Source organism: Dipteris shenzhenensis, chromosome 20, assembly GCF_047967505.1.
Source record: "Dipteris shenzhenensis isolate YYH24624 ecotype China chromosome 20, Dip_SZ_1.0, whole genome shotgun sequence".
Taxonomy (NCBI): domain Eukaryota; kingdom Viridiplantae; phylum Streptophyta; class Polypodiopsida; order Gleicheniales; family Dipteridaceae; genus Dipteris; species Dipteris shenzhenensis.
In genome coordinates this window covers 37,536,176-37,563,740 of record NC_141615.1, presented here as the reverse complement: position 1 = coordinate 37,563,740, position 27,565 = coordinate 37,536,176, and the positions used below count along the sequence as shown (strand labels likewise).

The 27,565-nt window shown below is 44.4% G+C and overlaps 1 protein-coding gene across 3 annotated transcripts in view; it reads right to left on the bottom strand.

The window, feature by feature from the left end:
• Nucleotides 1–26,830, bottom strand: part of LOC147889616 (Ubiquitin system component Cue protein) — a 54,366-nt gene extending 27,536 nt beyond the window's left edge. For 2 of the 3 annotated variants that reach the window (XM_087391572.1, XM_087391574.1), the window contains exons 1-4: nucleotides 26,364–26,830; nucleotides 22,680–22,839; nucleotides 22,466–22,527; nucleotides 22,226–22,323 (exon numbers count right to left, since the gene is read on the bottom strand). In XM_087391572.1, coding sequence (XP_087247698.1) covers nucleotides 22,226–22,323; nucleotides 22,466–22,527; nucleotides 22,680–22,839; nucleotides 26,364–26,808 — 765 coding nt within the window. In that variant the 5' untranslated portion in view covers nucleotides 26,809–26,830. The remainder of the gene's footprint in view (nucleotides 1–22,225; nucleotides 22,324–22,465; nucleotides 22,528–22,679; nucleotides 22,840–26,363) is intronic. The other variant, XM_087391573.1, reaches the window with a different exon arrangement.
• Between the last annotated feature and the right edge of the window lie 735 nt (nucleotides 26,831–27,565).

The window sequence follows — 27,565 nt, the reverse complement described above, 5'->3', positions numbered from 1 at the left end:
TGCTCGCGCTACCCCGCTGCAACCCGTGCTGATGCCCTGCGCTGCCGCTGCAGCTGCCCGCGCTACGCCCTCGCTGCCCCGCTGCAGCCCGTACTGCCTGCGCAATGCCAAGCTCCGCCCACGCTGCCTGAGGGCACGAGTCCCGAGGGGATAAGGAGGGGTAGAGGGGGAGGTAGGCAGGGGTGGGGAGGGAGAGATGATGGCTCTGATACCAGTTGTGAGGGAAGGAAAGAGGGAGAAGAACAACCGGGAGAGAGTGAGAGAGAGGAGTGACACTAAAGATGCGGGTGTGAAGTGATGAGCCACACCACAAACTCATAAGTTTTATTAGGATTAGGCTTTTCCACCCTATGACTGTCTTAAGACAGTCATAGGTGTCATATCTTTAATAAAGGGGTGGCAATGTGCCTTTACCCCAACATCCTCTGGCTTTATGCCTTTGCGTTTTATAGGCTTTACTTGCTTCTTCTGCACCAGAACATTGTAGATTTACTCCTTCCAATAGGAGAAGTTTGTGCCATCCAAATTCTCAATGTTAAACAATCCATTCTCTGATGCCGAAGCCATCACAATGGATGACAGAACAACCAGGATACACTGCACCAATGTACCAAACTCAAGCCAAAAAAATATCAACTGCAATGACAACAGCCACACTGTCACTGTCACAAATACATGTTCTACTGTAAGCGACCTCAGGGCATCCCAAAACTAGCCAATAGCTTTTGCACGGTAGCTCCGATGCAAAAAGTAAAAATAAAAGAAATGTAGCTTGTAGAAAACTCTACAACTTCTCAGTTTACAGCAAGTCTAAAATCCTTACAGATTTTCTTATATCTACTATTGGAAACCACCACCTGCAAACTTTTACTTCTGTAATAACAGTTTGCAATAGTTTTGGCCTGTTTTGAACTATCAATATCTTCCCAACCGTCACTCGGTTGCCTTTGCAGTAAACACCAAAGTTGTAAACAACCAATAGATCTACAAACTTCTAGTTTATTGCAAGTCCAAATTCATGATGGATTTTTTGATATTCACTACTGAAAGCAACCCCCTGCTCACTTTTTCTAGCTGCTGTCATAAACTGTCAAAACTGTAAATCATGGCCATACTGGGCATCATAACTTTTTCTCTAAATCTCGAATTGAAATGCTTTCAAAAACAAGATTGTAGAGACACTTCATGTGGAGCATGTGGAGCACACTAAACGACGCCAACGCAATGAAGATCATGTAGAGACACTTCATGTGGAGGATGTGGAGCACATTAAACGACGCCAATGCAATGAAGAGCTTCTTGGTGATTCTCTATCAGGTAGTGAGAAGCTCTAATACTTGGATATGTTAGATGATTTTCCATGTCTCTTTGCAACAAGCTATTCACAGGTTCGACTAGTCTCTCTAGTGGAGCACAAGATTGAGTTGAAGCAAAAAAGCAAGCCAGTTGTGCAACACTTAAGGCGATTGGGAGTGATCCAAGCTGAGGCACTAAAGAAAGAGGTAACACAACTACTTGAGGCGAGATTCATCTTTCCTGTTGATGATTCAGAATGGATATCTCCTGTAGTTGTCACACCAAAGAAAGGAAATAAGTGACGGGTTTGTGTGGACTTTCGTTCTTTGAATGCATGCACTAAGAGAGATCATTCTCCTTTTCCATTCCAAGATGAAATACTATATATATATATACCTTTGTAAGACTAGAATAAGTCCAATCATACAAATTTAGAATTTTTTGTTGTTCTAAAGATCAAAAATCTACAAAGAAAATAAAAGAGAAAATGAAAGAGAAGAAAAAAGAGGTAAACAAAAACTTTTATGAAAAGCAAAAGGAAGACATACTTAGCAAGCAAAGCAACACTTATGTCGTCATCAGTGCCCAAGCATAAGCAGCTATACTTGGTTTCTAAAGACCCGCGGAGTCTCTTGGGATAACCCAGTGCTTACTAAAATACGTCCACCCAAAAAAAAAAAAAAAAAGAAAAAAAAAAAAAGAGAGAATTAAAACAAGAAATAAAGAAGAAACGAAGCAGGTGACTTTAGCAAAAATAAACAAGCAAGTCAAGAAACAAAAACTTCCAAAAAACTAGAATCTCTCTCTCTCTCTCTCTCTCTCTCTCTCTCTCTCTCTTATAAAACATAAAAAGTTAAATGGCACTTTACACTTATGTCTCCTTTCTGCAAAGAGGCAAAAATACATTTCTAACTTAGAAAGCACAAGTATACTCAAACAAACTCTCTTTTGAAATACTAGACCAAGTAGCAGGGCATGAGATGTATTCTGTATGTGATGGGTATTTTGGGTACTTTCAAATTCGTATTCGAGAGGAAGATCAAAAGAAAACATCATTTGTCACACCTTGAGGAGTTTTTGCTTATAGAGTGATGCCTTTTGGATTGACCAATACACCAGCTACATTTCAAAGGTTCATGAGTCAAGTGCTCGAGCCTTACTTGGGAAAGTTCATAAGGGTGTTTTTGGATGATTTTTGCATTTATTCTCGGCGCATAGATCACATGGAGAAGTTAAAGATGGCCTTAGCTAGGATTGATAAAGCAAAAGGGTGTCTAAATCCTAGCAAGTGTCATTTGGCTCAAACAAAAGTATTCTTGTTGGGGCATATTGTGTCTGAAGAAGGCCTGCAAATGGATCCTGACAAGGTTCAAGCAATCATGGCATTGCCAAGTCCTGAAAGTGTCACTTGTGTTCGTAGAATTCTAGAAAAGAGCAAGTATTATCAACGCTTTTGTGATGATTTCACAGAGATAGTGCATCCCATGAACTTGTTGACAAGAAAAGGAGTTTCTTTCCAATGGGGTGTGGAGCAACAAGAGTCTTTTCAGCAACTTAAGGAGGCCATGAGTAAGGGCCCAATATTGAAGCCCCCTGATTAGTCTCAAGACTTTTATGTAAATCCAAGTGTATCTTTGCATTCAGTTAGTGCTGTATTGCTACAAAAAGGAGAGGCAGGTAGAATGCAACCCATCTATTATGCCAGCCGACAACTTACAGAGGTGGAAACAAGGTATGAAGAAATGGAGCAGCAAGCTCTCTCTTTGGTGTTTTCAGTCAGAAAGTTTATTACCTCGACCATTTTTCTTTCTTATCTGTCAGTCTGTATTAGCATATCTAGTTCGCAAGCCTAATCTTGGGGGGAGGTTTGCAAAATGGTTGTCAGAGCTTCAAGAGTTCTCTTTCTATTTTGTCACTGAAAATACCACTAGGTCCACTATCGTAGATTTGCTCACAGGACGGGAGGATCTAGGAGAAGAAAAGAAATGTATGGAGAACATTAAAGATGAAAGGGATACACCACCAACAGCTTTTGTTTTGTATTTTGATAGGGCTTTTAGTCCTTCACGCCAACAAGGAGCCGAGGGGATAGTCTTGATGAATTATCAAGGTCAAGAGGTGTGGGTAAGAGGACAAGAGCTTCCAGATATCACAACTAACAATGTAGCTGAGTATAATGCTTTGATTCTTGGTTTGGAGGATTGTCTTCAAAGTCAAGTTAAAGAATTGGAAGTAAGAGGAGATTCTCAGCTTATTATAAAGCAAATGCAAGCGCACTACAGGACAAGAAGTCCTCATTTGAAGAAGCTTAATCAGAAGACTATGGCACTATGTAGTTAATTTGAGTTTTGCAAGTTTGTTCATATAAACAGAAAAGAAAATCAAAGGACAGATGAGTTAGCTACTCAAGCCATTGTAGTAAAAGACCGGGGGGTGGTTTCTTGGGTAGACACTGGATGGCCATAACTGCAAGATGTTCAGCAATATGTGAAAGAAGGCATGTTTCCTCGAGGGTTAACTCCACAACAGAAGCAGAGATTGGTTACTTTTGGCCACGCCTCCATAAGGATGTATATGAATGTCACGAATGGAACCTATCAGCTTGAGGATGTTGATGGCATGGTGATACTGTTGGAATCGGAGTCCTAGTGTGTGTGGTCCTAGAGTCGTGTCCTAGGAGTGTCCTACAGTTGTGTGAGTGTGAAGAGTCTTGAGGCCACTTGTGCCACCTCATGTGGTAGGTGTGATTCCTCCCCTAGATTATAGGATGTAGATTCTCTTGTGTGAGACCTCATCTATGAGGTGTCTGTGTGGGAAGATAAGGCTTGCCCAGCTGTTGGGGTTAAGGCCCTGTGCCACCTCATGTATACTTTATGTTACAGTTACAGTGTGAACACGGTTCACTCCGAACAGGTTCCACCCAAAATGTCTATCCTAATATATTCTTGAGGGTTGTGGTGTGCCCTTGTTTTTTCGATTCACACCCACCACTCTTGTGGTCTTGGTCTTGCTCTCTTCCACTCGCTTCTTGATCCTCCAACTGGTATCAGAGCTTTGGCTCATCATCTCCATCCCGCATCCTCACCCTCATCTCCATCCCGTTTGCTTCCCATATCAAAACTTCCTCGATCGTCGTGCACGTTGTACGGACCTTGACGCGTGAACTTCCTCGATCGTCGTGCACACTGTACGAACCTTGACGGGCGAACTTCCTCGATCATCGTGCACGCTGTATGGACCTGTACGGACACATTTTTCGGACTGCCCTACGCGTCCTTTTTTTTCGTGGGGTTGCGTGCCGTTGTTCTATGCCCTTCGTGGGTCGTGACCTTGCTAATCTCGCGTGTGGGAACATCCTTCTTCGAGGTATTTCAGTCGTGGTTCTGATGCAATGCAGCCCCAACACATTCCCCACAAGCATCACAATCCACATCAAATGGCTGATACAAATCTGGAACTATTAAGTTTGGCTCTGTAGTCAACCTCTCTTTGAGTGTGGTGAAGGCTGTCTTTTGAGAAATTCCCCATCTGAAAGCTACATTTTTTTTAGTAAGATCGTGGAGTGGAGCGGCTATATCTGCAAAATGCCTGATAAATCTTATGTAGTAAGAACACAGGCCTAGAAAACTTCGAACTTCATGCACAGTTTTCAGCTCTGGCCATTCCTGAATGGCACGCACTCAGAATGCATCTGATTCATCTTTCCAGTGCACAAAGGCATGCATTTTCTCTTTTCTGCAAATCTCTGATTACTCTGCTTTACTGCTGCTTTTCTGACAGTAAAAGTCTGACAGGTAGGTGAAATCTGCTGGCAGAAACAGTCTCCGCAACTGTCTTTTTTTTTTTTTGGAATTTTTAATGGAACAGTAACTGGCTGGGTAACCGGCTGGTTACTCTAACCGGATGGTTACTGTCTGCTCAAACTGACCAGACTGATTCTGTTCTGGTCTGGTTTGGTTGGGCCAACTAACTAGACCTCTGACCAGGGTTAACTAACCAAAGTTAACTTAACCACTGGCCTGCCAAGCTGGCTGCCATGTGTCTGCTCTCTGCACATGCTTGTGCCATGTCAGCATGCCACGTGTCACTGCCACGTCAGCCACACGTGATACTTGCAAAAGTTACATTCTAGTCTACAACATTATGATAAACACACCGTTTTGCACAAGCATAGATTGGTTCATCTAAAACTTTTGAAAATTCAAAGAGAGAGATTGACAAAGCAAAGAGCTCGCCGTTGTACCTTGCCCCTAGAGGTACTTCAAGTTATTGATTTGCCATCGCCACACAAAGCTCGTAGAAGGCAACCCAATCTACAGGTTGAAGGACGCATATGAGGAAGAAACAGAGAGAGAGAGAGAGAGAGAGAGAGAGGAGTATTTTGGGAGGGGAGAGTAGTTTGGGAGGGAAAGGACATTTCAGTTGGTGATGTATTTTGAATGAGACATTGTCAGATAGTAGAATCGTGTCACTAGCTTGACCAAAATTTTTATTTGTTATTGATAGTTGTACATGACAATTCAAAAATTTTAAAATTTCCCCACGTTATAACCATTGGCCCTATGTCCATTGGTTGAGAGCTATTTTTCATTTTGGCCAAAAGGCCCCAAAATGAGCTCCCTTTTTTCCTAATGATGCAAAGGAAAACTGGAACAAAAGATCCAAAGGCAAAGGTAAATGTTGAGCCATTTCCTGAGGATGCAAATGTAGAGTAGGTGTGAGAGGTAGAACTGGTGCCAAAGCGAAAGGTAGATGAAGATGCAAATGCATGGTAGGTGCCTCAGACAAAACTAGTACCAAAGCAAAAGGTAGGTGTAGTGCCTTGGATTAATCTAGTTGAGGAGGAAGTGTAATAGGAAGCTAGGGGCTACACAAAAGAAGGGTGGATCTTCAGTGTCCTGATAATAAGAAGATGGGCCACTATAAGAAAGAAAGAAAGATATTTAACGTCTTCAGATTCCCTCGTGGGACTATGAGACAAAGCGCACACACCAAAAAGGGTGAACGCCAACCTCCGTTATAGACTGAGAGTCTCTTGGAAGTGCATATACCACTCCCAAAGTTATTATAGATTAGCTACATTGTACTAAGTAAGATAATCGTCGTGTATTACATCAGTTTAAGATTGAGAAAGAAAGAAAGAAAGAAATATTAACGTCCACGGGAGGCCTCACGGGCCTAAAATACAGAGGACTCCCGAACTCAACAGTGCCCTACAAAAATTATTGATATAAATGGGGCCCCAATGGGGTGCTTATGTCAACATAGAATTCTAGGAGATGTGAGACCTTGCTAGAGTAAATTCTAGGAGATATGAGCCCCTACTAGAGTACACATGTTGCCTTGAAAATTTCAAAACCCTAAGTGATATAAAATACTTGATCTTTCTCACAGATTTGAATTATTTATGGTCAAATCTTGATTGTCATCACTTATTGAGTGTGATGTTATGCTTTCTACATCTATGAATTTTGAAAAACAGACAATGACATTCATAATTCAGAATTGTACAATCTAGATTTTGTACTGTATTAAAAATACGACTCTTGTTCTGTTTCATATATTGATTTGGCTTCAATTGTTTGATGCATAAAAAACTCACAAAGGTGGAATAGACTAATTTCCTGCATTAAGGAGTGGGCAAGGCAACATGTGGTAGAGGGAGGCATCTATGAGCCATCCACTTTTCTTGTTAACAAAAGGGGGTAATCTTATCATCTATATTCTTTAAATTGGACTACTTGGTCATAAGGGTGTGCTTTATCAAAATTTACCCCAATGCTCAGTTGACCACATACTCCAACAGTAGGTCAATAGTCCTTCACTCCTCCGGAGTCCTTTGATCACTGCACCTACTCTTTTTTCACTCGTGTCCACACTTTATAAGTAGATAGAAGCTAGTCTCTCCATTGCCTCCCCCTTTCCCCTTTGTAGTTATTTAGTAGGTCTACCTTGGCTTCTTGGAAAACTTGACATCACACATCCCACTTTCAGTCAAATTCATTATGAAGTTACTTTTAACTCTCAAATCTTCCAACTATATTAGATATCCAAAAAACGAAAGGATGCATACATCTCAAGAGGTTTTTTAATTGTAGTTTCTCCATGTTTTGATTTTGTGATTCCATTTTGGAAATATGCATCTTCACATGAATGCTTGCTTGAGGGATCTTTTGTAACTTAATTAGTAATGATTAGTGGGAGATTTATTTTGATTTATTATGTATCTTATAAGAAGTGGGCTGAGAAATGATATATAGTCGACCACCGACATCACTATGTTGTACTTAGGACTTAGTACTGCCACTCTGCATTTTTGGCATTTTGCATTTTGCATTGGTATGGACGCTCGTTTAGTAGCTCCACTACCACAGCTCGTTGTATCAGGATTTTCACAGTCTCATAGACCCATTGGTCTTCCGAAGACTTTAATAAACTTTCTTTCTTTCTCTCTCTCTCTCTCTCTCTCTCTCTCTCGGAAAGATCTGGTTCAATTTGGGAAAAGATCTCTCTTTTCCTCTCATTTGCTATCTACATAGCGTTTCTACTCATTTTGGCATTCCAAGACACCTTGTAGACTTGAATGTCATTCGAACTCAACTTTTCTTGTTGATTTCATTCCATGTGTCATGCTGGCCACATCCTATGGAACAAGATCAACATGAAGAATGAATTCCATGTTGATCTCATTTCATGTGTCATGTTGGTCAAATCCTATAGAACAAGATCAAATGAAAAGTGGATTACAAACAATGTTCCGTTTCTAATCCAATGAGTTAGAGTTTGGAGCTCCACTATGTTGAGGGTCACTATTCCAAAGCATCTTATACCTAAGAGATTCAAGAATCCCTCCTAGCACTAAAGAAGTTAGGCATAGTAGCCTGTGTGATGACCAACTGTCCAAAGTTGACACACTATATTCTCAATTGGATATATATTCTATGAGGAGAACTATTGCAAAATAATAGGTGTGTACTTTCACAATAGTTATTCATGAATGGGCAATTCCTACCCCAAGGTCCTACCAACCCCGAAGTTGACTATGGCATGAGGAGCAAATCATGTGAGTGGACTTGCTTACATACAAGGCCCCCCACTATCAAGACACCTATTTGCCATGGAATTTGACACAACTAACAGGGCCACATCCTTCAAACTATTCCAAACTTGGGAGAGAGAAGGTGACAGGAAGGAGGCATATGAATTTTGGTATGCCCCTCTCCCCAAGCCAGAGTTCTCTTAGAATTGGATACACATTCTGGAAAACATTGATGTCCCAGAAAGAATAGGATTCCAAATAAAATCCCCTAAGCATGAAGAGTTGAGTACGATGGTGCCCCTCAGAATGTTTAACATGCTCAAACCCCATGAGGTGAGTAGTGGGAGAGTAAGGGTCAAATCAGACCTCCATTGGCTAACGTATGTGGGTGCCACTACTACTCACTATAAGTTTTCCTCCAATTGGGGATCTCAATTGAGTAAAGTTACCTCCACAGTCAGCTCCATAAGTGCCATGAAGGAGCCCCCCTTAGGTCCGAAGCTCCCAAGTTCCAAAAGCCTGAAGGCTCCCACCAGAGCTAAGAGGGAAACTGCCCAAAGGGGAGTGGAGGAGGAGGATTAAGAAAAGGAGGACCTACCGTGGGTACCTTCCCATTATAAGGCCTATACGATCGAGGATCGCAAGATCTTATACCAGCATGCCAAGAAAACCTAGGAAGAAGGGTGCTTCCAAGGATATGACGGCCCAACTAAGGTTAAGGAAGTAAACTTGGCACTGGAAGGGGTGGACCCACAACCAGTATACATAGCAGATGACCTCACCCCCAATGAGGAGCATGCTTTAATTGCCCTCCTTTGAGAGTACAAGGACTACATATTCCGGAAGTACACAGACATGAAGGGTGTGCCTACTGAAGTCGTGCAGCACACGATACCTCTGCTAGATGATGTCAAGCTAGTAAGACAACATCCCTATCCTATGAATCCCAAATATGCACTCATAGTGAGGGAGGAGATCCAAAAACTCATAGATGCAGGATTCATCCATGTGATAGAGCATACAGACTGGGTGTCACCCATTGTGATAGTCCTAAAGAAGAATGGAAAGATTCGAGTTTGTGTAGACTTGAAAAAGGTCAATGCCACTACAAGGTGCTACCACTATTCATTGCCTTTCACAGAATGTGTTCTAGAAAGAGTAGCTGAGAAGGAAGCTTACAACTTCCTAGATGGATTCTCAGGATACAATCAGGTGTCCATCACACCGCAAGATCAACATAAAACTGCCGAATGGGGTTTGTATGCGGCCAAAGTGATGATATTTGGACTTACCAATGTGCCCTCCACATTTCAGTTGATGATCACCATCTTTAAGGAGTACCTAAGGGACTTCGTAGAAGTCTTCTTGGAGGACGTGTGTGTGAACTCGACATGGGATGACCATCTGAGATACCTGAAACTAGTCCTTGAGAGATGCAAGTTGTACCGTATATTATCCCTGAATCCTCTCAAGTGTCAATTTTGGGTCAAACTTGGCATGATTCTCGGTCACATAGTGTCCAAGAATGGCAGCTCCACGTATTACAACAAGATCAAACTCATTCTAGAGTTACCTCCCCCCACGAATGCCAAGGGAGTGCAGCTATTTATGGGCCATATGGGCTACTATCAAAGGTTCATCTTGTTTTACGTAGACATAGTCGGGCCATTGTACAAGCTGTTAGGAGTCTTTGATTGGACCAAGGAATGTCAAAAATCCTTCGAAACCCTCAAGTTAGCTTTGGCCACAACACCGGTATTGCGGGCCCCATATTGAAATCTAATATTCCACGTCCACATAGATGTTTCTAGCTTTTCCATCTGATGCGTGTTAGCCCAACCATGGGAGTACAACTTGGACTACTCGGTGTACTTTTTCAATCGGCAATTAAATGATGCCGAGGTTAATTACATGACAACAGAGAGGGAAGGCTTGGCCATGGTCTACACAATTAAGAAGTTCAGGCATTACTTGTTAGCCACAACAAGTTCGTCTTTTTTTTAAATCAAGCATTTCTGTATTTGGTTAACAAGCCCTGCATGATGGGACGCATCAGAAGGTGTATGCTAATCCTTTTGGAGTTTGACTTCACAGTAGCGGTGTGTAAAGGAAAGACCCACGTCCTAGCCGACCACCTCTCAAGGATTCCCTATGGGGAAGCACCAACAGGAGTCAAGGATAACCTCCCAGATGCTCCCCTATTTCTCATTGACATAATTTGGAATGGGTAGCCAAAAGAGGCCACTACTTGGCAAACGGGTTGCCTTTGGACAAAGCCCTCAAGAGGGAGAGCTCACAAATTCATTAAGAAAGCAGCAGCATATCAGCTAATTGCAGGCCACCTCTACCACATGGGCAAGGATGGCATCATGCGTAGGGGTGTGTGCGAACATGAATATATCGACATGCTCAAAGAAGATGATTTCAGGATAGCAAGTGGTCACTTAGCCCATTGACGTTACCGCATGCAAGGTGTTGCAGGCAGGCCTCTGATGGCCAACTCTCTTTGGAGATGCAGCCGAGTTTATCAAGAGATGCAATCCTTGCTAAATAGTGCAAATTCCACACAAAGCGGACATGATGCCCCTAACGGGGATATTAACCGATCAACCCTTTGAGAAATGGGGCATAGATTTTATTGGTCCCATAAGCCCAGCAGCTAAAGAAACAAGCTCATTGCAGCATTGTGGACCTACCAAATGTCTTACAAGGTGGCAATGAACTGCATCCCCTTCAGCTTAGCCTTTGGGGTGGAGGCAGTTATGCCAATGGAGTATGTAGTACCCAGACTTTGCATCACGGTCAAGGAAAGGCTTACAAAAAATGCCTTGGCGGAGCGCTTAATCAATCTTGAATGACTAGGTGAAACCAGATTGCATGCAGCCTATTATTTTCGAGTGGAGAATGCAAGGCAGAAAAAATGGTTCGACCGCAACCTCGAGAAGGGGGACCTAGCACTCCTCTATAGCATCCGTAACACCAAGTGCAAATTGAAATATAGGGGCATGGGTCCCTACCGCATAGTGGAGATTACTCCACAAGGCGTGTGCCAAATAGCTACCCTAGATGGAGTGGAGATGGATGGCTACCTTAATGGTAGCAAATTGAAAATATGCTATGGTCCCCTCACTCTATAAACCCTCCAAGCCATACATAGGGAAAGGGAGCTCAAGGCTAAGGTAGCCCAGATGAAACACCAGGCCATCGAAGAAGCCAAGGCATATAATGCCAAAACTAGACAACGAAGGCAAATGACCTTGTGTAAGGCAACAGTAGGACACCTAGGGCCAACCGAGGAACTAACCATAGATCCGGCTAGGTTGAGTGTCCAATTGTAAGGTCTAAGTACGCGCATCGAGGCACTCGTGGATCCAAGAGCGAGCCATAATTTCATCTACAGCAAAGTATGGGAAGTGCTATAGGTACCCCTAACCCTTATAGTTGCTTCAGTTTGATCAATCAATAGTCAACTCTTACGTACATTGGGGTGTGTAGACTTGAAACTAATTGTGGTCCGCCAGGAGGTAGAGATTCATTTTTATGTTCTCCCCACAGAGGTACAACTCTCACAAATGGGGTGAGAACTGCAGTAATTTCACTATGTAAAGTTCATTCCACTTCCCCAACAGTACAACCACCCGCAAGAGACAAGGAAATTGTAAACGAAGACAGGCCCAAAGCTCCAGAAGCCTCCAGTTCCCCTTGGTTTGATCCTCAAAAGGAAATCTAAACGAATGTGGCTCGAAGTTCTAATCTCGATAATGGCAAATGCTTGCCACGAACTACTCTCCCACCCCTACTTTCCACACCAAGGCTAGGCCCCTAGTCCAGAAATCCTATTAACAAAACAAGTGCATGAAGCCATCCTTTGTGCACAACGCCACTTCAAAGGGAACAACAGCCCTGAAGCCCAAAGCCGTGGAAGGGTCTACGACCCCTTCATGTCCCACACTAACACAAGCAATCCCATCAAGGAGCAGAGCTCAACATCGCCAATTGCCTCACTAGCAAGGACAAATTCCAACACCCCTCGAACAGCTGTTTCACAAGCGTTGGGTTGTGACAAGGCTCTTGGAAGCCTAGGGCTACTATCAAGGTGAGGCAAAGCTTCCAACAACACCGAATATTTGACCTCAACTTGTTGGCATTCATAAGGAAGTAACACAAGAACCTGTGTCAACTCCTGATGCAGTGCCACAAGAATCTACCCTCGAGCCCTGCACGATGAGCGCAAGGAGTGTCATGATTCCACGTATAGTGCAACTCAATGAGCCGCCAAGGTCCCCAAGGAGGCAACACAAGAACTGACTCCTAAAAGCAGGGTAGTTACACAAGAACCTTCTTCCAGGTCCATGCACACACCATTAAAGGACACCTTACTCAATGGAGAACCCGCAGTGTCACACGAGCATAATCCACCGACCACATCAAGGGTCGCAGTACCACTAGAACCTGTCCTTGCTTTGGTTATAGCCACACAAGAACCCGCGTGCCTTATTCTAAGAGAGTTCCATCAAAGTGAACACCGCAGCGTCGATAGACACCTGACAACTAGGATGATGCACAAACTCAACACATGCTCTACTTGGCTAATGACGCGGTATGCTTCTATTCAACATTCATGTCAATTGCATTCCACATAATCATCAAGTCTGGGTCTAGGTGAGTCCGTACGGTGAGTCTAGGTCTAGGTGAGTCTATTTAGCATTCATGTCAATTGCATTCCACATAATCATCAAGTCTAGGTCTAGGTGAGTCTGTACGGTAGTGTGACACTAAAAATTGATATTTTTAATCTGGCATTGGTATTGTTTTCTTTTATGTTTGATAAAAGCTTGGGTATCAAGTGATAGCCTAGCAGCTTTCACTTATTTCTATTTTCTAAGATATTGTATGGGATTGAGAGGATGAGTGGAATGGATCATTGTAAATACCATGTGTATGAATGATAAATACCTTGGTATGGGATGAGAGTTATTTGTGTATGGGATATTATGGAGTTTTTAGAAAATAGGAAGAGCGAGTCATATAAAGAGGTGGGCTCATGTCCATGTGTTCCAATAATATAAGAGAGGCCACATGCCAAGCGTGTGGAAGTCATGTGGAGGAGTGTGGACTCAAGAGGAATCCTTCTAGAATTCCTATGTGGAATAAGGAGGATGTGGACATATGGAAAAGAGAGGGTCCCTATGGACTCCATGTGGGGAGACTCTTGACTTTCTCAATATTTTAAGAGTCTTGAGCATCTTTTGATGGACACATGGTAAGAGTAGCCAAAAAGGACATGGATGGTGACATACGGGCTTATGTGATTGATGGGAAAATGAATCTACAGGCATCAATTGTAAATGGGTGAAGGAGGGTGATAAAATCTCTATAAAAGGAGCCCTCCTCTCCCTTGTTCATCATCTCTTCCACCATTAGGCCTCATGTTGCTGTAGCTCTAGTCTCCTCAAGCCTCTTCCATGAGCCTTCTCTCCCTCTTGTAGATGTTGCTGTAGCTCTAGTCTCCTCAAGCCTCTTCCATGAGCCTTCTCTCCCTCTTGTAGATATTCTCTTATATAGACTCTTGAGTCCATCTCTCTCTAATTCATTCTCTCTCTATGAGTAGTCTTGGAGCTTCCGCTCCCTCTTGTACGTATGAAACCTCTTCTTCTCCCTTGTATTTGTAGTATTTTGATTTGCATTGGAGTGGAGTCTCACTCTATTAGTAATGAAGGTTACTTCAGGTTCTCTCTCTTGAGTGTCTCTTTCATTTTTCCATTGCTTTCTCTTTCAAAGTGCTCAGAAGTGTTGTCTATTCGGCTGCTCATTGCGCATAGATGGTTTATCTATTTCCCAAGCCACAAAGGGGGCTCTTCCTTCCCTCCTCCTATGGGACTTGGATCGTTGATGAAGTCTAAGCATGGAGGTAGTATTCTCCCAAGTCAGCACCAGTAGGAGTAGGTGTTTTTCATGACAGTTTGACCCCCTGTTAGTATTTTGCTCATAACTTTTTGCTCCATCGTCCGATTTGGACGAAACTTATATCAGCGCGAAGCTCTCTTCAAGGAGCATCATCCTATATCTTTAGTTATTGTATTAAATTTCAAACAAAAAATCTATGACTCTCTGTGTGTGACTGTTTTTTTTCAGACAGTTTTTTCCCTCGTCCAGTAAACTGCCCATATCTTTCCGACCGCTTCTCTGTTTCTTATGAAACTTATATCAGAGCGAAGCCCATTTCAAGGCACATCTGGATATGTGTTTGAATATTTGATATCATGTCTTTGCTAAAAGTTATGGGTCTATGTGTCTTATGACAATTTGGAGTGTTTTGAGCTAAGTGTAAAGGTGTCTATGAAAGAGGTGCAATGTTTCCTTGGAACCTACCCATCCGACCCAATCAGCCCCTTCAAACTCCTAGATATATATCTATTATGCCAGCTGACAGCTTACAAAGGTGGAAACAAGGTATGAAGAAATGGAGCAGCAAGCCCTCTCTTTGGTGTTTTCAGTCAGAAAGTTTCACTCCTATTTATTACCTCGGCCATTTTTCTTCCTTACCTCTCAGTCTGTATTAGCATATCTAGTTCGCAAGCCTAATCCTCGGGGGAGATTTGCAAAATGGTTCTCTAAGCTTCAAGAGTTCTCTTTCTCTTTTGTCACTGAAAATACCACTAGGTCCACCATGGCAGATTTACTCACAAGATGGCAGGATCTAAGAGAAGAAAAGAAATATAAGGAGGACAGTAATGATGAAAGGGAGACACCATCAACAGCTTTTGTCTTGTATTTTGATGAGTCCTTCATGCCCCCAAATGAGGAGAGCGTGGGGGAGGGAGACCTAGGGCAGAAGATGCCCAGAGAAGAAAGAGAGAGGGGGCTGCCACATGGGCAGCACCTCACAAGAGAAGAAAGCTGCAAAGGACGGAACTTGTGGAAGGAGCAGAAGGCAGGGACAGCAAGCCCTAGATCTGACCTGGCAAGGCGCGATGACATCAGCAGTGTACGGCGCATGACACGTGGCTGGGAAGATGTCCTGGCAGAGGCGCAGATATGGCAGGGTGTGCAGGCCCAGATCTGCAGCAGGAACTGTGGCTGTCAGTGGGCAGGAGACAGGCCTTTTATAGGCTGGATATCTGCCTTGAAAGGAGGGCCACAGGACCCTGAAAGTGTGGGCCAAAAGCCCTGGGGGAGTGTGCCCTTATAGGGCTGGACCAGCCACAGACTGGTCAGCCAGTCTGTACCAGGCTGGTCGGTTTTTTTTGCCAGCCCCCTTGGGGCCTATAAAAGGGCCTCATTTCTCATCCAACAGTTCAGCAGAATCAGCAGCAGACAGGAGCAGCCAGAAGACACTTTCTTGGGCCTCATCTTGGAGGTGATGGAAAGTAGAAGGTGTGCTGCAGACTGAGCTCTCAAGGGCTGAACCTTGGCCGTCTCTCAGGGCAGCAAGGAGTTGTGATCTGGACGGAAAGTCTACAGAAGCTCGAGGTGGAGCACGCGGACTCGAGTCTACAGATAGCCAGCAGATAGGAGGAGGACTTTGTGGTAAGATCAGAGGACCACACCATTGGTGGGACTCTGGATCTGTCTCTTTTGTATTGTGTCCATAGTTGTGGACGGAAATATATATTTTGGTGGTTTCTCTATCTGGTTGGTTCATTGTCTATTGATGAGTCTGCACACCTATTGTATGCACATAAGTAAAGAAGTCTGTGATTCCACACCCACACCGCACACTGTGAGAGCTCCTGGGCATTACTATAAGTCTTCCGCTACGTGTACCCTCTGTTGGGTCTTTTCTAACACTTCATGCCAACAAGGAGCCGGGGGGATGGTCTTGATGAATTCTGGAGGTCAAGAAGTATGGGCTAGAGGACAAGAGCTTCTAGGTATCACAACTAACAATGCAGCTGAGTATAATGCTTTGATTCTTGGTTTGGATGGTTGTCTTCGCAGTCAAGTTAAAGAATTGGAAGTAAGAGGAGATTCTCAGCTTATTATAAAGCAAATGCAAGGGCATTACAAGACAAGAAGTCCTCATTTGAAGGATCTTAATCAACAGGCTATGGCACTATGTAGTCAATTTGATTTTTGCAAGTTTGTTCATATAAACAGAAAAGAAAATCAAAGGGCAGATGAGTTGGCTACTCAAGCCATTGTAGTACAAGACCGGGGGGTGGTTTCTTTGGTAGACACTGGATGGCTAGAATTGCAAGATGTTCAGCAATATGTGAAAGAAGGCATGTTTCCTTGAGGGTTAACTCCTCAACAGAAGCAGAGATTGGTTACTTTTGGCCACGCCTCCATAAGGATGTATATGAATGTCACCAATGGAACCTATCAGCTTGAGGATGTTGACGGCATGGTGATACCCGGCTGCACCAATGAGTATCGCCTTAAATTCTTCTATGCTCGACCACCTTGAGGGCCAGCAGACCCTCTCTGCACTAGATCTGCTGGGGGGGGGGGGAAGATGTGATGCTAAAAATTGATATTTTTTATTTGGCATTGGTATTGTTTTCTTCTATGTTTGATAAGAGCTTGAGTATCAAGTGATAGCCTAGCGGCTCTCACTTATTTCTATTTTCTAAGATATTGTATGGGATTGAGAGGATGAGTGGAATGGATCATTGTAAATACCATGTGTATGAATGATAAATACCTTGGTATGGGGTGAGAGTTATTTGTGTATAGGATATTATGGGGTTTTTAGAAAATAGGAAGAGTGAATCATGTAAAGAGGTGGGCTCATGTCCATGTGTTCCAATAATATAAGAGAGGCCACATGCCAAGCGTGTGGAAGGCATGTGGAGGAGGGTGGAGTCAAGAGGAATCCTTCTAGAATTCCTATGTGGAATAAGGAGGATGTGGACATATGGAAAAAAGAGGGTCCTTATGGGCTCCATGTGGGGAGACTCTTGACTTTCTCAATATTTTAAGAGTCTTGAGCATCTTTTGATGGGACACAAGGCAAGAGTAGCCGACATGGATGGTGACATATGGGCTTATGTGATTGATGGGGAAATGAATCTATAGGCAGCAATTGTAAATGGGTGAAGGAGGGTGACAAAATCTCTATAAACGGAGCCCTCCTCTCCCTTGTTCATCATCTCTTCCACCATTAGGCCTCATGTTGCTGTAGCTCTAGTCTCCTCAAGCCTCTTCCATGAGCCTTCTCTCCCTCTTGTAGATATTCTCTTATGTAGCCACGTGTAAGCGCCATGTCAACTCTGTCATACTTGCCATGTCAGCCGGTGTTCTCTGCCACATCTCCTACTGACACGTGTCTGCCACATCAACTTGGCTGGCTGCCACGTCAGCCTAAGGTTTGAGACCTTGGCTGGTTGGTCGGCGTCGCGCGTCGTGCCAGTGCACTGATCTCTTCTGGCTTCTGCAACACCTAGTGCCCGCGCACGGAATCGACGACGGAACTTGGAAATCCCGTCAAAAATCTCCAAAATCACCTTTCGTAGGTCACATGAAGCTCACGCCTTCCGGATTAGCGTTCGTTGTTTGAGCGCCTCAATTCATCGTCGGCGCACGTCTGTATCTCCGTCAAAACAAATGGGCCTGCGCCATGTATCCCCGTGAAGGCATCTCTTCGTCAATAAATCCAGAGCCGCCAAATGGAGAATCACCCATAGTACAAACGAAAAATCCCACGCTCACTCCCGCTTGCTTCTGATCCCAGCGCAAGCTCTTTCAACTGTTTCCTTGATAGTACAACTATGCTCCTGAAACAGATGTACAGAACAGAAGCATGTAACTCCCCAACCCTTTCGTCTGATTTGCACACCAATCCATCCCCGCTCTTCAAATGCGTTAAGCATTCTCAATTAACTTGGATCGTCAACCTATTAAGAAAGGGCTTGATCTGAGCTCTAATACCAATGCAATCGCTAGCTCTCTCATGGAGCCGCACGCTCATAATTTACTGCAGAAACACTCATAAGAGCTCTATCTCTCTCTCTCTCTACACAGCTAGGGCCCAAGACAATATGTCGGGCTGGAACCCCTCCCCCCCCCAAGGTATTTTATTTCTTGAAGAGAGAATCTGTTACAAAGTGTTCAGCGTGGAGCTGTTTGATACAAAATCCAACGTGAATCAATATTGCAAGAGCTTCAAGCTCATTTCAAATTGGCAACATGCCACTTGTCTAAAATCTAGACTAAGTCCTATTACATGCCACTAAGGGCAACTCTGGAGTCTTCGAAGCACTTGGTCACGCGAACCGCCTCCTAAATGCTTGTTAGGCTCCGTAGCGCTTAGGAAAATAACCCTTCCTAGTACCTGCAACAATTAATTAAAGCGCACCACCATGGCACCCATTAATTGTTAGCACTTTGCATGCAAATAACACACTGTGGACTAATTCTAGTCACGATGGGCGTCCCCACTGAACACATGTGCACACATAACAAATATAAAAATATATATTTATAATCTGGTTGACCGAAGTCAACGCTCTTGATCATAATTAAGGGACTTTGACCAAGGGTCGAGGCACCTTAATTATAGTCAAGTCTCTCCAACCGAAGTTGGCACATCTTGGTTACCCGTAGTTAACCCTCTTGGCGCATGCCAAGTTTCGTTGACCGAAGTCAACACTCTCTGACCGTAGTCAGCTCTGTGGTTCTCTGGTTAACTGCAGTTAACCCTATTGGTAATAAACTAAGTCTCCCCGACCAAAATCAGGTTTACTTGACCAGAGTCAAGTATCTTTGACCATAGTCAATTCTTTGACCATTAAAAGAACTCTTTGACCATAATTAACACATATGAAAATGCTTTAATTATGATCAGATAAATGGTTGACTGTACTTTGACTTAGGATATTTAAATGGGTGACAGTATTGACATCATAGCAGAGCAGCAGATTACCCATGTCCTTAAGAGTGTTCGGCGCAAGCTTCTCTATTAGAGCTCGGCGAGCTCGGCCAAACTCTCCCTCACAAGTCGCGCCTTAGTGGCAAACTAGGTCCTCCTTGCCACGGCCTGGTATATAGCCTCCTGCTAGTGCTTTCATAGAGGATGCATTAGGCAGCTCCGACGGATGGTATGGAACTTCCTCTGGGCAGGTTTAGATGGCACGAGGAACACTAGGGCCCGAGTAGCTTGGCAGACGGTGATCATGCAGTAGGCACTAGGAGGCTTGGGTATCATTGATCCGGAGATGCAGAGCAGGGCCCTTCTGGCCAAGTTGGTGGTTCGTGGCCTCACCCCAGGGGCAGAGCCTTGGAAGCTCCTCTTACAACAAATGGGTGACCCAGAGAGTGCCCTGGGATGTTCGCTCCAGGTTGTGGACGCGGTTGTGGTCTAGCTTGCGGCCGAGGAAGATCATTATCTTTGGGCATTATTGGCTGTGGGAAATCATTATAATTATGGCGATTGGGACTCCTTGTTTGCTGTGGGAGGTCGGGACAGCTGGAGGGAGCCTTCCTTTTGCAGATGGACAGGGAGTCTAGACTTCTCTTGGGGTTACAGGAGGGAGGGAGGCAGACTTCTGGAGCGGTTGGACCATTTCTATGTCAGCGATTGGGCGCTAGGTAGAGGTGGAGAGTCAGGAGTGGTTCCAGGGACGACCCTCTCTGACCATGCCCCAGTCATCCTAGTCCTGGACTCAGCCTCTCACTCCTCACCTCCACGCTCATGCCAGATCCCTGACTCCATCTACTCCAGAGCAGCGGTTCGCAGCAGGATAGTGGACCTATGGGAGCAGGATTGGGACCCCATGGGGGATATGGCAGCACAGGTAGCTTAGGCACTTGCCGAGCCTAGTCTCATCTGTCAACAGGAGGCGATTCAGGTCAGGCAAGGTGGGCGAAGGAGAGGGGTCTCAGACGAGATCTCGCCTCGATACAGCGGATGCAGCAGTCTTCTCCAAGCTCTAAGGAGCTTAGACGGCAAGAGGTTAGAGCCCGAGCCATGCTAGAGGAGATCACCCAACGACGCTCAGAGTTCTCGTTTCATGCTTCCAAGTCCGTTTGGGCTAGGAAAGGTGACAAGATGTGCAGAGAGTTCTTCAGGACTCATGGCCGGGCCGTTCCTTGACAGAGGTGGAGTGGGACCCAAGGGAGTGGCGCTGGCCACCATTGGAGACCTCAGAGAACCCTACCCCCTTCTTCTCTTACAGTGCACGTACTCGTAGGCGTGCTCTTGGGGCTCTCCAGCGCCGACTACCCACACAGGCACATAGTTGGTATGCCCAAGGGATATCTCTGGTCTTTCTTCGCACATTCTGGAAGACTCTTTGGGCAAGCTGGCGGCCGAGGAAGATCTTACTTTCTTTGGATGGTGGCCCACAAGGAGCTACCAGTTGGCAGTTGGCTGAGGCAGATGGGGCAGGAGGGGCCAGATGTGTTTTCAGGAGGAGTCGTCCCTGAAGCACTGCCTTTGGAGCTGCTCGCATGCTCAGATAGTTTGGAAGGGAGTCATGGGGATCTTAGCGAGGGCTGCACCTGAGCTAGGACCGGTCACTTGGGGAGCCGTTTGCTGGTGCAGCATCGAGATGGGACACCACTTGGCTTATGAGTTCTCTAGGCAGGATCCAGTTTTCTTCATCACGCAGGCCACCTGGGCATACATGGACAGCTTCCCTTGGCATCTGATAGAGACAAATGCAGGAGCGATGACTCGGCACCCAGTTTGGGAGATTATAGGGAGTATTGCAGGCTGGCATGTCTGAACTTCTTCTGCTACCCAGACCCTAGCAGACATTTGGAGCACGATCATTCATACGCTCAAGGGTCAGTGGGATCAGATTTAGGGGGAGTCCCGGGCAGGGAAGGAGAAGAGATGGCGCTTCCTTCGCGACTGGGACCATCGAGAGCTGTTCTTCCAGCACTCTGCTCAGAGTCTTCAGTGGCATTACTCCCCCCCACCGTGGCTGTTTGTCCACACTCCGATGATTATGCCCTGAGAGGCTTGTAATTAGTATTTTGTTACCTCGGGCTGTATCCGTTTTGCGATTGCAGCCCGCTGGCCCTTAGGCCCTCTTGTACTCTCGTTTTCAAGCAATATAACTAGCACTACTTTTTACGCCAAAAAAAAAAAAAAAAGGCTGTGGGAAATGTGATAGCCATAAATGTGATACTATGGCTATCATAAGCATTGGCTACTATGATAATTATTGGCTGTGAGAAATCATTATGATTATGGCTATCACATTTATGGCTATTATTATAATTATGGCTATCATTATAATTATGGCTATCACATTTACAGGTTGTGGATGCGGTTGTGGTCCAGCTTGCGGCCGAGGAAGATCTCATACTTCTTTTGGCTGGCAGCCCATGGAGGATTGCCCATCGGCCCATGGTTGGAGCACATGCAGGTGGAGGGGCAGTGCCATTGTTGCTCCGATGGTGTCCTGGAGATTATCCCGCATTGCCTATGGAGCTGTCAAAGCGCAATCATACAAATTTAGATTTTTAGTTGTTCTAAAGAATAAGTTTAGCTGTTGGGGCTTTTGCACCTGCGTAAGATAAAGCGATGTAGTTGAACAGCTGATCACCACTTGGACGAAAATTCAAAGAGCAAGTATAATGTGATAGCTATAACCCTCGCCATAAATGTGATAGCCATAATCATAATGATTTCCCACAGCCAATAATTATCATGAAACAAAACTTTCAAGATCCCTTGTAGCTTTAGTGTACAGTACTATGTCCATTTGTATTTTTTTACCATTCTGGGCCAGATTTAAACACAAGACCTGTTGTGTTTTTATTTCTACTTTGTCACTAAACATCATTCACAGGAGCAAAACTTGAATATCAAGGCATCCCACAAGGCATCCCACAGGTTGTCTAATGCCATAATATTACAGCAAAGAAATTGGAACTTCCTAGTTGCACATATTTCCACCTTTTATCAACAGTTTTGTGAGATAAATATCAACTAACCAGGTGTCCTGTCAAATCTGGATTGCCATTGTAAAAAATTGCACATATATCTAGTAGCTTTGGAATGTCAAAAAGTTTTTTATCGTGTAGAATCTCTGCTGACAAAATACCAATCAAAAAAAAAAACGTCAGTCTGGTAGGAGAGTCATTCAGAGCTCAAGCTCAATAGTATCTGCACATCTAGAGAAGGCCAGAATTCAATTTGATGCTAGGAAAGTCAAAGCCCCAATTTCTCAAGACCTGCATGCTGTTCAGGAGATAAACAATCAATTGGAGAGGACCCAGGTTCGAAATGTGATGACCTGTACATTACAATTAAAAATAGAAGTTAAAAACCACCTGAATTTATCACACCAAAATAAATTATGTTAACAGCAAGCAATCTTAAAGCTCAAAGAAGCCAATCAGATCTTGCCCATAAAGAATTCATCCGAAGGGTTAAGCAAGTATTTACATGCGAAAAAGAACCATGAAAACACGGCGACACAACTCTTGATCCCCAACAACCATCCCAGCGAACGATTTCCTGTCTTCATTGGCAGGTGCATCATACCAGCGCCTTCGAAATTGCAAGTAGCTGTCTAATGATACTTGGATAGAGTTGTCCACGGTCACTGTGTAGCACAAGAATCAGATCTGGAAGGATAATTTATAGACTTCACATTATTAAGGTTTCTTAAAATTCTTAAGGTAAGTGACTTCACCACATTTCCTCAAACACTATTTTCCTGAGTACCCTTGAACTTCTCAGGAGTGAGAGAATGGGGCATTGTTCCCTGTTCTGTTGATACTTTAAAAAATATGCTACTATAACAGAGTTATCAGATGGATCACAACTTGCAAGAATAGCAACTCAAAAGTTGGTAAACAAACCGTTGTCACCAGAAATGTTTCCAGAAACGTGTTTCACAGGTTTCATATAGAAATGTTTTGAGAATTTGCCTGGGGTTTCACCTAGAAACGCATAAAATATTGTATATAATATAATTTATTGTTAATATATAAATAATATTCTCTCTCTCTCTCTCTCCATGGCACTGGCAGCAGAGGGTGACCCAAGGTGTTGGTATGCACGCACATGTAGATGGTTTGAGAGCTTGGGACTCCACATAGACAACTTACCTCCCTTCCAGTACAGCGTCGAGGCTCCCTCCATCGTGCTTACATATCACAAGGTGAAGCAGGTCATCCGAGAGGATCTCTTACAGTTACATACATTTAGGACCTAGTTGGCACCGCGGGAACCCCTTGTCAAGCTCAGGCCTCCAAAGGTGCACAGTAGGGTGCACCTCCAGCCCCGACTCGCAACCCTAGGCGCCTCCAAAAGTTGCCACGCAGCACATAGGCTGACCTAGGAAGCCTGTCCCCTGCCTGGAGACAGTGCACCTGCACATGGAAGGATCTCGCTATCCTCACAGGGGCACACCCACAAACGAAGGCCATCTCTCTACCTACCCTAGCCTCACACTGGGCTGGCACACCCACAAGCATGGGCTAGGTGACATCAGGAGATGTTGATCTCCAACAGCTACTCTAGCCACATCATCCTCAACGGCAGTGACAACGCCAGCGGACCCTGTATTAGTGAGAGAATGGTAGATCCAGGATGCGCAAGCCTTGGCTATCATTGTGGGAACAATGGCGGAAATGGTCCTGCCTCATATTCAAATGGCGAACACTTCTTTCGAGGACTGGACGGCATTCAGGGATATGTATGAGCTCGATAATGAGGAGAGAATCTTGGACTTCGAAAGAGAGTGAGAATGGATGAAGGGGAATTGGTACAGAAACACATCACCAAGCTAAAGGTGGTGCAGGATTAGCTAGCGGCAGTTGGTCAAAGGACGAGCTCAACCAGGATGGCAACGCTGATGTTGGGAATGCTCCCTCGGAGCTACAGTAGTTTTGTGACTATGATGACTGCAGGGCATAGGGCGATGGGTAATCCCGCCACAAAATTCATGGACATACTCTGTTGTTTCTTTTCAGGTATCTCCAAAGGACGCAACAGACCTCCAAAGCGCTCAGCTTTATTGACCTAGCACTTTTGACAATGTCAGAAATATGGTTCGACATCAACTCGGGCGAGGATGTGGTTGTAAGGAAGAACAAGTTGAGCCACCGCATTTTAGGAGCACTTACAACAGAGACCTCAAAGACAACCCTGATGTTAGGTGGAGACTTTTGAGGAGTCTAATAGATTGGGAGATAACCCTGATATCATCACAGATCAGAAAGAAACCCTCATATCATCACATATCAGAAAGACAAAGCCAACCCAGTGGATTATCAGCTCATACATTCAAGAGCCGAAGACATTATATGAAGTGAGGGGTGACTCAAATTGGGAGGAATCCGTGAAAACAGAGATTGACTCCATAGGCCAAACTCATGCTTGGGATATAGAGGCTAGGTCTCCAAAGATCAAGGTAACGTACAAGTCATATGGTCCACTAGACAAGTCCAAGGTTCTATAGACTAGCAGACACACACCAAACACACTGTGTGAGCTCTTGGGCTATTCTATCAGTCTTCTGTTGTGCGTACACTCTGTTGGTTGATTTCTAACACTTAGATGAATGAGATCTGCTAGCTGAATTATGATTCTATTGGTGCTTGTTAGAGCCATGTTGAATAGGGCCCTGGAAATCATTGAGTGCTTTCAGCACACAGCATAGCCTTGGCTGTGACTGAAATTCTCTTTTAAGATATCACAGTATGTAACGCGGGGTTCAAACATGATATGAAGTCATGCAACTTACCATCATCTGCAAGTCCATCATAAGCTGATGGACGTGGTAAACAGAAAACGTGTTTGCTCCAACAGAGTAGTCGATAACGACATTGGCACGCACAAACTACCTATCAATGGCACAATCCCATATCGTCACAACTTATGCCTTTTATCATTTATGACCTTTAGGCATTTCTATGGGCATCGGCAGCCCATGGCATGGCTGTCTATGTGGCAACCCTGCAGCCCACAGCAGGACCCAGGTACACAGCATGTACAGGTGCAGGACAGGCCTGCACAGTTAGCAGAGGGCTGACATCGGCAAGACCAGCCATACAGATCGGAAGAGCTTGTACATGTTGGTAGAGCAGGCAGCAGCCAACAAGAGGCTCTCACATGTGGATTTAGACTCAGCTAATCTGTAGATTTACAGACAGTGTCTGGCCATCCATAAGTCAAAGGCTAGGAAAGGAACACATGACAAATGTGACAAGAAGCTCAAAAAATCTTAGAGATTTCAAAATAACAGCTGTTGTGCTTCCAGCAGCTTGCAGCTTCCAAGTGGTAAGACACTCCAAGCCCAAGCATCTATGCTGCAACTAAAGATCATTCAGCTTTCAAAAGCTGGCTTGTTGCTTCAGATTGAGGCGAGACTTCCTTTTCATGCTTGACCAGTAACGAGCAAGTTTGTCAAGGGAACTGCAATTTCTCAATGTGTTTTGCAATCTAGGTCAGATGTATTCCAAAAGGTCATATGCCAAGAGTGCCCACAAAGTGGCAAGACGCTACTACTATCCTATTTGATAGCATCAAAGAATGTTACATGCTGATTCATTCAGCTATCACAAGCGGTTTGCTGCTCTAGATTGGGGTGGAACTTACTGTAATGTGTAATGTGCTTGCAATCTAGAATTTACAATTAAAAAGAAAGAAGAAGATCCAGATAACTCTGTGGTTGAGAAATAAGAAGGATAAAACCCATCTATGGATGTATTTCACTTTCTAAGGCTGCGGCACCCATAACAGACACACCGGAAACTATGTTCAACTAATTTGGACTGCCTTTCACCTAACCTCTCCTCGTATAACAAAAAGCTTACCACAATGCCCGCTAGTACAAACACATGTAAGAGGGAGTGTCGAGCCAGATAATTGGTTAGATTGAATGATAACGCATTGAACTCATTGGCAAGCATGGCAATATACGATGCCACGCTTCGGTAGAGGGACACCAAGTGAGGTCGTCTCATCAAAGGTGCTGCATTGGCAGCAAATATGCAGACCTATTGACTCTTTGGAAATTTAAAGCGCCAACACAATCTCTACCAACTTAGAGGCGAAGAAAGAAAAAAACACACACAGAGGAACCGACCGGAGAGGGAATTACAGTATCAGCTGAGGCACCTGTTATCCAGAATTCACTAGATCGCATCTTTAACAATTTGCCAAGCTCCTCGTTCAGAATATCGGTCACTTCCTGCGCCTCAAGGGCGTCTATTGCACCCTGGTGAGCGCCCAAACCTGCCGCTACTGCATCGTCGTGGGGCAAGTAGGGGACGAGAGAAAATCGCAGGGATGAAGGATCCTCGTTAAGACTAGAGAATCTAGGATGGTCTGCTTGACCACCAAGCTGAGCCAAATCGTGCTGATTGATGTCAACAAAGCTAGAAGCGGATGGTTTGGAATCCGACGAGGGGCTACCAATGGAGCTCGACGCCGATCCTTGAGAAGGCTGTCCAGCATGAGGAGATTTATGAGAAGTGTGACCTTTCGAAGAGCTCTGTTGACGCGAAGGCCTCCATTGTCTGGAGCTTCCAACAGCCATTGTTCCACAGAGCTCTCTTTGCATCAATCAAATAGACATAAACATAGACATGTGGATTGGGAGTAAGTCAAGTATACTAGTAGCAAGCACGTGTTATGATGTTATTATGCTCACTTTTCATGAAACTTTGTTTTTCCATTTTGCTAGCAAAATCTATTTTCTATATTAGGCCCCTTCACACCAAGAGACGAGTCTCCCGCCGCTATTGCCCGCTCCTCACGTAGTCTAGTCATTGGCTTTCATGGACCTACATCGGCCTCTGACTCGTGCTACTATGGGTGTCTAGCCCTTGGGCTGAGAGGAGCGGGGGATGGAACTAGCACAATAATTAAGTGTAAGACCAATAACACTAACCACATCAATATCAACATGAGATTACTAAAAATACTGGCCATGTAGTATGGCAAATCATATCCTACGTAGGCGCCTTCAACCAAACCATACAAAGCACTTACTAGGATTCTTGTTGCATTTGATGTGCTCCTATGGTTAGACTTGATCAAGCAATGACATTTGGACTTTTGAGATCTCAATTGGTATCTTTGCATCAATTCTAATCCCTTGCACTAGTTCTATTAGTTGTACTTTAGCCGTCAATCACATTAGTTGTTAACGGTCAATTGAACGAATCACCAAGCACAACAATCAAGCATAAGACCATTAACACTAACAACATTAGGCACGAATCACAAAGCACAATAGTCAAGCACAACAATCAAGCATAAGACCAATAACACTAACAACATTAGGCACCTCCAGCTAAACCCCATAGAGCGTTAAC